This window comes from Nicotiana sylvestris, chromosome 7, assembly GCF_000393655.2.
Source record: "Nicotiana sylvestris chromosome 7, ASM39365v2, whole genome shotgun sequence".
NCBI lineage: Eukaryota > Viridiplantae > Streptophyta > Magnoliopsida > Solanales > Solanaceae > Nicotiana > Nicotiana sylvestris.
In genome coordinates this window covers 94,165,062-94,175,372 of record NC_091063.1, presented here as the reverse complement: position 1 = coordinate 94,175,372, position 10,311 = coordinate 94,165,062, and the positions used below count along the sequence as shown (strand labels likewise).

At 36.3% G+C, this 10,311-nt stretch overlaps 1 protein-coding gene across 2 annotated transcripts; it reads right to left on the bottom strand.

Moving 5' to 3' along the window:
• Positions 1-2,873: 2,873 nt before the first annotated feature.
• LOC104249797 (serine/threonine-protein kinase SRK2A-like) lies at positions 2,874-7,269 on the bottom strand. Of its 2 annotated transcripts, XM_009806285.2 has the most exons (10): positions 7,043-7,269; positions 6,733-6,861; positions 6,139-6,213; positions 5,914-6,015; positions 5,688-5,741; positions 5,421-5,513; positions 5,182-5,274; positions 4,787-4,891; positions 4,579-4,677; positions 2,874-3,403 (listed from the first exon to the last, which is right to left on the bottom strand). In XM_009806285.2, the coding sequence occupies exons 2-10, from the start codon at positions 6,850-6,852 to the stop codon at positions 3,080-3,082; spliced, it is 1,065 nt and encodes a 354-aa protein (XP_009804587.1). In that variant the 5' UTR covers positions 6,853-6,861; positions 7,043-7,269; the 3' UTR covers positions 2,874-3,079. The 2 variants fall into 2 exon arrangements, with proteins under 2 accessions (XP_009804587.1, XP_009804586.1); XM_009806284.2 differs by having other exon boundaries at positions 6,733-7,269.
• Positions 7,270-10,311: the final 3,042 nt, after the last annotated feature.

Sequence of the window (10,311 nt, the reverse complement as noted above, 5' to 3'; positions counted from 1 at the left end):
GATTAGTTGACTCCTCGAGTGTATTTCTGCTTAGTCAGTATAATTCGAACCATGTGTCGACACTGTTTAAATGTCTGATTTTTGGCTACGATTGTGTATGTTAATGTTAATATAGTCGAGTCGACATGTGTCGTCAATTAGTTTCAACTGTCTGAACAAAGTAAATCGATTTGCTTCTGATGAACATTTGCCCTGAGCCAATTAAGAACCAGTTTTGCTTACTTATAGATTGTTTGAATTGATCAGTTAATGTAAAAAGGATTGTTTATGTTTAAATTCTGAATTGGAAGGCATGTGCACTCGTGCACAGCATGTGCATTGGTGCACCTCATGTGCCTTGTGCACAGCCTGTTTTTCTGCATTAAGAAGGCTTTTAAGTTTTAAACAATTTGACAGCATATGCTGTCAGATACATCCTATGCCCATACTTTGCTTTAGTTTAAAGAAGTATTTAAACCTTGTAAAAGTTAAATCTGCCAGGGAATGTTGATGGGGGTTTTATACCTAATTAACTAAAGTGGAACTGAAAAAGGTTAAAGGCACATGGGAGGGTACTGGGACACTCTAAAAACAGGCTGTTAAAAGGGTTAAGGCATATAAAAAGGAGGAGGACATCTGATTGAAAGGGGAGATAGGAGAAAGATTGGAAAAACAGGACTGAACCTTGAGGGCTGTAAAAGAAAATATACACACACAGTGAAGAGTTTGAAAGAGAGAACTGGAAAGACATACAAAGAGATACTAAGAGGGAACACCTGAGAGTTCAATTTTTTTTTGAAAACAGAAAACTAGAAAAGAATTTTTGTCTGATAACTCAGACAAAACAAAACCAGAAGTTGCTTCCTTCCCTTTTGTTTCTGACTTCACTAAATCTGGACCTGTTCTGTGCAACATTGCTTTCTCACAACTGAGTCTGCTTTGTTTGTTGTTTGTTCTACTCGAAAGTTTGGTTTAGTTGGGGTTGATTTCACTCCAATTGTTTTGTGAGTTGTGGTTGCTACTCTACTGTTTCTTGGTGCTGTTGCTATACTGCCCTGCTGCTACTGTTAGTGCTGTTACTGCTGCTGCATTTGTTCATTGTTACTCTACTGATTGCCCTCTTCTTCAATTGCAAATATTCCCAGGTACACAACCTTTGAACCATGTATTGTTGAAAGTTTGAAGTTGAAGCAGAAATAAAGAAATGAACACCAGTTTATGTTATAGCATTGGTGTAAAAAGATAGTTCGAATGTTAGTTGGGCCTGTATTTTACTACAAACTGCAAATATTCTGTATAAACTAGCATACATTCTGTTTAAAATGAACTGTTAGATAGCATGGCTCAACAGTAATGACAGTATGACAGCATGTTTGATGTAGTATACATTCAGTTCAGTATAACACTTGCTTGATTTAGTTATGATTGTATAACATAGAGTCATGGTAAGTACTTGTATGTATTCTGCCTAGACCACTGGATTGACAAATCTATGGTACTAGGTCCGGGATAAATGTATCCCAAACAAACCCTCACGCAGTCACATTAAGAGTTTGGCTATGAAGGCCAACTTTCCTGTCAGATTATGTGCTCCAATATAAGTTCTATATCGGGTTTCGGTATAGATTCTTTGTTTCGAAATAATGTGATGATTGTTGAGAGAAACTAATAGTCGTTTTGAGTTCATTTAGTAGTAATTTTCCTAATAAACAGCCGATTTCGTTTATCAATTTCAAATAGGTTAGAGTGCTAAAATGGAACTTGGAGGTCTTTAAACATAACTCAATATATGTTGTTAGTTTGTTGCAATCTCATTTAGCAAATTAATAAGCGTATTCACTCGATGAAGACAAAGCACGAGGTAACCCTCACCTCATGAACAATCAATCAGGTAATCAAACAAGTTTAGGTTCGGCAAACATAATAAGGATTCAGTCTGTATTTGTTCGAACAAGCAAAGTTCGGCATCGTCCTTCTCTTTAAAGATAAACGTAGTAGAAATGTAGCCACTGTAGGGTACCCTTCTAAAAAATGAGACGAGCCTCGCCGAATAAAAATGCAAATTGCGGGGCCCTCAATAATTGATCATGATAAATACTTAGAATTTGGGACGGACTGTTTAGTGAATTCCACTGCCTTCCCCAAAGATAATAACGCGTTTAGATTCTTTAGGCGCGACTTTAGTAAATTATATTCTTAAAAATCGGGTGCACATTGATGTGACCCAAATCCAAGTCTCAACGGAGTCAAAATGTGTTAACAACTACGGGTGCATTGATTGTGACGTGGTTCGAGATGCATTTTCACGACGTTGTAATTCTATAAAATAAATGATAATAATAAAAGCGGTTTAAACTTAATAAAAGCACATAAGTCACAACCTGTATTTAAATCAGATATCTAGCCATTATAACAATTTAAGCGACCGTGCTAGAACCACGGGATTCGAGGGTGCCTAACACCTTCCCTCGGGTCAACAGAATTCCTTACTTAGAATTTCTGGTTCGCAGACTTCATTTGGAAAAGTCGAAAATTTCCTCGATTTGGGATTCAAGATAAACCGGTGACTTGGGACACCAAAAGCCAAACCTTTCCCAAGTGGCGACTCTGAATTAAATAAATAATCTCATTTCGAATATTGTCACTTAAATTGGAAAAACTCCACCCGCGCATCTTACCCCTCGGGGCCGGGGCGCGCAAAAAGGAGGTGCGACACTTAGAAGCAGTTTTTTAAAGCTTGGCCAAACACTAATTGCTGCTCAGAAGTGTTTTTCAAACTAATTAGTCAAACACAAACTGCTTCTCACCGAAAGTACTTTTGAGAAAAGCACTTATCAAAATAAGCTGATTTTTGCAGCTTGGCCAAACAGGCTATCAGTGTACACTACATAAAATGACCAAAGTCTGTTGATTAAACTCATGTATAATTCAACTCCTTTGACTACCAACTTCAGTATACCACACATGGTAATAAATTTCAACCAAAACACCATAAATTTACAAACATCCTTAAATCACACACAACATGAAAAGAGCCAATTTTACACAACCATGAAACGCAAAGCTATGCTTTCTACAAGCAACAAAGATAATTTAAACCTTAGATGACATGAAATTCTCCGCTTTCATGTACCTGCTTCACTTGCTTTTCATATTCATCTTCTTCGTCGTCCTCTTCTTCTACATCTTCTTCGTTCAATTCTTCTTCCTCCTCTTCACCTACCCAGCCAAAACCTCCAGTTGAACGGGAAGCTGGAGCAGGGGTCTTTGCCTCTTCCACAATTTTCATGATCATCTCCGCACTCTGAAGGGAAAAGGTTGGATTTTCTTTTCTGTAATAAGCAAGCTGTGCTGCTTCTGTTAATTCCCTAGGCAAATTCTTCAAAAACCACGGGTGGGTTTTTATTTCTTTGATTGTAATTCTCTGCAAAAGAAATGTCACAAGCAACATTATATTCTAATTCAGACTTGTTTTGGTTTGTCTGCTTTCTTTTCTCCGATATGGTTAGATTATTTACACAATTCAATCAAACAAATGCAAAGGTGCAAACTTAAATGAGTAGCAGATTATTTTGATGAATTAATCATTCTTCTTAATGTTAAAAATTGAAGAGATAATGATAAAGCAGAGAGATCATATAAAGGAGCCGAAAAACATAACCCGATGCATCATCCGAAGACCCAGGAAATTCGGTGGGTAAACCGCAAGTGATAACTGCCCTTATAACAAAAGCATCACAAAAACACACATAATGATAAATCCATTTGGATCTATTCTCTGGATGATTCTGATGCTCTTACCCTTTGGAAGATATTTGACGAGGAATCATCACTACAGTAGTATTCAAAGACAGAAAAAAAAAAAAAACCCACAAGCTTCCAAAAAGGGAGCAGAATAAAGAAAACAACAGCACTAGGATCCATTCTTCTTGGATAAACTCACCATACTAGACTATAGAAGACAACTAACTACTGCAGCTGTTTAAAAGACCAAATGAAGGGTATTGCACTTTGATCCAAATTAGTTGGAGGTGACAGACTAAATATTCCTGCGTTTTATCGATTATAACATTACAAGCAACTGCGACAGTTTCCTGATAGTATAACTCCATAGTAATTGAAGGCGCAGAGAACGTTGTGCCTTAGCGAGAACCATGGAACATCCAATTTACATATCCTCTAAAGCAGCACTATCAGAGTCACTATCAGAGTCACTATCAGCAAGAACGACTATGATGTTCCATTGCAGCAAAAAAGACAGCTTCAATAGATGTTTAGGTTATCCTCAAAGACTGATTGACAATTGGATAAGTTACGGCTTCAAAGGATATCATTTGATGCCATATTACAGTTGAAGGATTTGACTAGATTGTCACATTGATGACCTCACTGGAGGCCATCCATCAAATGCACATACTGGACATAAGATGCAGAGGGTGCAAAAAGGTGAATGCACAGATACCCATTGAAATGATGTATTAAATAAATTACACCTGCACCAGAGTGTCAGCCCTCAAGTCTACCTAGGACTAAGCTCAGAAGCAATTCAAGCAAACTTTTATTAGGACAGATAACCGACAAGAGGGAGAGAGAGCATACTCTTGCTGGATTGGCAACAAATATGCGAGAGAGAAGGTGCCTACAGTCCTGTGATATGTGAACATAGTCGGGAATCTTATACTGCACCGACATTATCCGCTGTAAAGAAAACACGAGCAGAAATTAAAAAGGCGAAAACTAATTCTATTATTTACTAGACTAAAGCTCGAAAGGCCTTTAATTTATGAAAACTTAAAGAAGAACTCACTTGGATAGTTTTCCGGAAGTTCTTCGGATCCTCCTGGTCTTCAAAAGGGTACGCACCAACCAGCATTACATAAAGTGTCACTCCACATGACCAAACATCAGCCAGCTGAAACAATCACAACCACAAGTTACAAGTTAAATCGCTCTTTAGGGAAAGACTGGACCGCACAAAGTGGAGGAATTAATTGTGGAATCATCACCAGAAATATTAACAGATCTTATTGCCGCCACTTACAATGCTTTCCAGATTACTTATATATAATTTAAAAAAGACCAGAAGCAACATGTTGCTCCTACTGTCACAAAGACAGCTATGGTTTCATGAATGCCAGAGAATCAATAGAGTGTTGCAACTCTGACAAATGTAAAAGTTAATACAAGCAATTACAGATGTACCTTGCCGTCATATTCTCTTCTAGATAGAACTTCGGGAGCAATATAAGCGGGAGTTCCAACAGTTGATTTTGGCCTCGAATGCAGCAGAGACGACTGTGATTGGAAGAAGAAAAATTTGTGCATATTAGCCTTCTCTTCTTCTTTTTTCCCCCCTGTATTTTTTTGGGCTTGAGGGGCGGATGGGTGGATAGGGAGGGGGAGCATATAAATTTTCTTAAATCACGCGAACATCATCAGACCTTTGAGTATCCAAAATCACAAATCTTCAAGCGTGGTGCTGGACTGCCATCCAGTAGAGTATTCTCCAGTTTTAAATCTCGATGGCATATTTGCTGCAGAATAAAGATAAGTTTCAAGGAAAAAAATTCTTTAGTTGAAAAAGGCACATTTGCAACAAAAAAAGAAAAAGCACATGGATAAAGGGCACATTCACAAGATGCATCAAAACTTACAGTCATGTGCATTTATTACAAGTCAAAACCTTTTTCCACTAAAAAGTTGCTCACCATGTTGTGACAGTAGCAGACTCCTGAAATAAGCTGCTGGAAGAAATATCTAGCCTGAAAATGTCAGCAGAAGAAACCAATGAACAAAAGCTTTTCAAGGCAGCATAGAAAGGCCTTTAAATTCGCAGGTTTGAACCAAAGGCCTCCTTTACAATGTTTTTTATCCTTCATATGTTTGGTCCACGGGAGAATTGGCTATAGGCAGTTAAAAAAAATATAACTATACCTCATCTTCACTGAACCTTCCGGCATTGCAAATGCGCTCAAACAGCTCTCCACCAGCTGCATATTCCATTACAATAGCAAGATGAGTGGGGGTTAATACCACCTGCAACTCAGAAACAATAACGCAATAGTTAGATTAGCTATGTCCTTAACAGTTTCCTGCCATTTTCAAAGCTAATCACCATTAAAGCAAATAGTGTGATGGGAAATAAAGATATATACTTGCCTCCTTGAACCGAATTATGTTTGGATGTCGAAGCGATTTATGATTTATGATCTCCCTTGCTACATTCTCATCAATCTACAGTCCAAAACCACCTCAAATTTATTAAAATGATAGAGGATCATAATATAAAAATATATTCATGTGCTGCAGATATACAGGAACACAACAAACTGGGGAGAGTACAGGACCTGATTAATCCCAATTGTACAAATGATTTTAAGAATATCCGCAAATCATACTTCCTCTAGCCAAATTTATACAACACTCTTTCATTTCAGATGTCAACATTTGACAACATTTCATTTCTATACAATCTTGAATCTTTCAAGAATTCAAATTAATCATAGCATTCAAATTTTTGAACTTCGATATAATGCCTTCTCTATCAAACTACCTCCTCAACCATTACTTTAATACGTTCTTCCATCATGACTAATCTCAATATAAGTCAAAATTAACATCTAAAACTCCGTGTACAATCAACAGGCAGTACAGTAGTAATTAGAAATCAGATACTTGATATTGAAGCAACTCAACAAAAGTTTGGTCTCAATAACATATTTGATGATAGAAGAAACAATAGATTATGCAAACCTTGTGTCCCCTCTCAATATATTTCATAGCCACCAGCTCTTTGGTCTGCTTGTGCCTCATGAGCCTCGCCACTCCAAAATTCCCAGACCCTATTTCTTTCACCAGCTCGTAATTCTCCATCTTTTAATTCTTTAAAAAAAACACTTCTCAATATAAATAAAAACCAGGAAACCAAAACTACAGAACTCCCAAATTGAGTTTCAATTCATGCGTTTCAGTTCAATTATAAATTGGGAAAGTGGGTCTTAAATTTAACGGTCAAAGGAACAATCTTTGTGGAGGAATTAAGAAGATTCTCACAAAATCTAACCTTCAATTAAACACCTTCATGCTCAATTACAAAATCAGAAAAGGGTATTTGGCAAATTTGTGTATTTCATGCAATTAGGGTTTTTGACGCCAAATTGTTGAAAAAGGGGGATTTTTTTTTTTAAGGGCTTAAGAGCAATTGATTGAGGTGGAATTGTGGTCGAAAATAGGGAGCCAGCTATGGTAATTAGTGAAATTTAAAAGAAAATGAAGGAATAAGAAGGCAACAATGAGGGATTAGTGCATGGGATATATAGAGAGAGGGGAAAAGATAGATATTTTTTTTGGTTGGTTTTACTTCTGTTGTCCGGTACCCGCATTGAAGCTCGACTATATCCGGATTCGCGCTGCGTAGAGTCTCTTTCGGGGGAAACACTCTCTATCAAGCATTTTTCCATACCCACGACTTAAACTTGAGATCTCTGGTTAAGGGAACAGCAGTTTCATCCACTACACCATATCTCTTGGCCGCGAGCAAAAGATACATACAGAGTGGCTAAAGAGGTGTTATCAGAGTGTGAGTGACAGGTGGAAGAATAATATCTTTTTTTTTCATGGTATGTACTTACTTTGGAATTTAATTAATTTGAATTTATATCGAATATTAAAAAATCCACTTCGAATAAATCATTTTCTATTACTATAATTATTTTTTTTATGGTTCGAATCTGTAATTTTTGATTAAGTGTGAAAAATACTAGTATTATCTCATTATATTGGTAGAGAATAGTAGCAATAAATTTATATATTCTTATTGCAGCTTCCTAGAAAGCTCACGGCTCAACGTGCATGATGCAAGTATCTTTGTCGTTTTAAAATAATGTGGCGATTGAGTTGTACAAACAGTTCTATTTTTGGTTACTTTTTTGTTTTGATTTATTTGTTGGAACATATGAGTATATCTGGATACGATTTTGAAAAAGAATTGATTTGTGTCTACTGAAATAATTGATAGTTGCTCATGTTTTGAAATAAAGGATTCGTGTAATAAAACAATAAAAAAACAAGAATAATATTACAGAGAAAGAGGAAGATGGAATTCTTATTGAATTTTTGGGATAAATTACAATAGAATATAATTTTCTATTTATAGGGAGAGAGTGACTTAACCACCAAATAATAAACCCTAGAATCTCTCTAAATATAGATATTCACCATAAATAAAATTCTATTTATAAAACTCCCCCTGAATGTCTATTCGACAGTTAATGTGCCTCATTAAAACCTTAACTAAAATAAAACCCAATGTAAAAAAAAAATAGAAAAGGAAAAAGAGTACACATGTTTAATAATACGCCTTTTGGTTGCCTCGTTAAAAACCTTGCAAGGAAAATTCAGTGGGACAAAATCTTGTAAGGAAAAAAGAGTACAACACACATTAACTCCCCCTGATGAGAGCATCAATTCACATCCTTGAGTTTTCGCATCCCGATCTTGTACACTAGCTTCTTGAAGGTTGACGTCGGTAGAGATTTGTGAACAAATCAGCCATATTATCACTTGAACGAATTTGTTGCACATTGATATCACCATCCTTATGAAGTTCATGTGTGAAAAATAACTTTGTGAAATGTGCTTTGTCCTATCTCCTTTTATAAATCCTCCCTTCAATTGAGCTATGCATGATGCATTGTCTTCATACAAAATCGTGGGTAGTTTGTCACATTTCAAACCACATTTATAGACCTCAACCATACAAACTCTCGACTTGCTTCATGAATAGCAATTATCTCAGTATGATTAGAAGAAGTAGCCACAATTGATTGCTTAGTCGATCGCCAAGATATGGCAGTGCCTCCACAGGTAAACACATAACCTGTTTGAGATCGAGTCTTGTGTGGGTCAGATAAATACCCAGCATTAGCATAACCAACCAGATCGGTACTGCAATTATTGCCATAAAATAAGCCCATATCGGTAGTCCCTTTTAGATACCGCAATATGTGTTTGATTCCATTCCAATGTCTCTAGCTATATCTTGCTAAGACATTAACTGAAAAAGTTATGTCAGGTCTTGTAGTGTTAGCAAGATACATTAGTGCACCAATTGCACTAAGATATGCTACTTCAAGACCAAGTAGCTCTTCATTCTCTTCTTGAGGTCGGAATAAATCCTTATTCATATCAAGTGATTGAACAACCATCAGAGTACTTAATGGATATGCTCCATCCATGTAAAACCGTTTCAATACCTTTTCTATGTAGGCAGATTGATTTACAAAAATTTCGTTTGCCAAATGTCCAATTTGCAAACCAAGACATAATTTTGTCTTTCCGATATCTTTCAGTTCGAATTCCTTCTTTAAATAATCAATTGCCTTTTAGAGTTCTATAGGAGTCCCAATAAGGTTTATGTCATCAACATATACGGCAAGTACAACAAATTTCGATGTTGTTTTCTTTATAAAAACACATGGACAAATGGCATCATTTATATAACCTTCCTTTAATAAACACTCACTAAGACGATTATACCACATTCGTCCTGATTGTTTTAGACCATACAAAGATCTTTGCAATTTGATTAAAAATATTTCCCGAGACTATGAATTATTTGCGTTAGGCATTTTAAATCCCTTGAGAATTTTCATGTATATCTCATTATCAAGTGAGCCATAGGCGGTAACTACATCCATTAAATGCATGTCAAGCTTTTCATGGACAACAAAACTAATGAGATAACGGAACGTTATATCATCCATAACGGGTAAATATGTCTCTTCATAATCGACACCAGGCCTTTGTGAAAATCCTTGTGCAACAAGGCGTGCCTTATATCTTTGTACCTCATTTTTCTCATTCATCTTGCGTACAAAGACCCATTTATAGCCAACAGGCTTAACACTATTAGGTGTTTGGACCACAGGCCCAAAAACTTTACGTTTTTCCAGTGAGTTCAACTCTGATTGGATTGCTTCTTTCCATTTTGGCCAATCACGTCTTTGTCGACATTCTCCAACAAATTGAGGTTCAAGATCATTACTATCTTGCATAATGCTAGATGCAACATTACATGTAAAGACATAATCCACCACTATATCCAATCTATTCAAATTTGTCTTAATATCGATTGGATTTATTGATAGTTCCTTATTTTCTTGATTCTCGGGCTCAATGAACTCCTCATGAATCTCAAATTTTATTAAATTATGGATTTCTTCACGAGATTCTTTCGTAGTGTCATTTTGATCATTTGTTTTTCTTTTCTAGGATTTTGATCTTTGGAACCCAATGGTCTGCCACGTTTTAGGGCTGCTTTTGACTCATTAG

What these genes read in the sequence shown, in the direction of transcription:
- LOC104249797 (XM_009806284.2), bottom strand. Translation starts at nt 6,852, where the DNA reads ATGGAGAATTACGAGCTGGTGAAAGAAATAGGGTCTGGGAATTTTGGA. An exon ending in ACATAATTCGGTTCAAGGAG is followed by an intron (nt 6,016 to 6,138) that starts GCAAGTATATAT and finishes TCTGAGTTGCAG; the next exon opens with GTGGTATTAACCCCCACTCA. An exon ending in GTGATTTTGGATACTCAAAG is followed by an intron (nt 5,275 to 5,420) that starts GTCTGATGATGT and finishes TTCCAATCACAG; the next exon opens with TCGTCTCTGCTGCATTCGAG.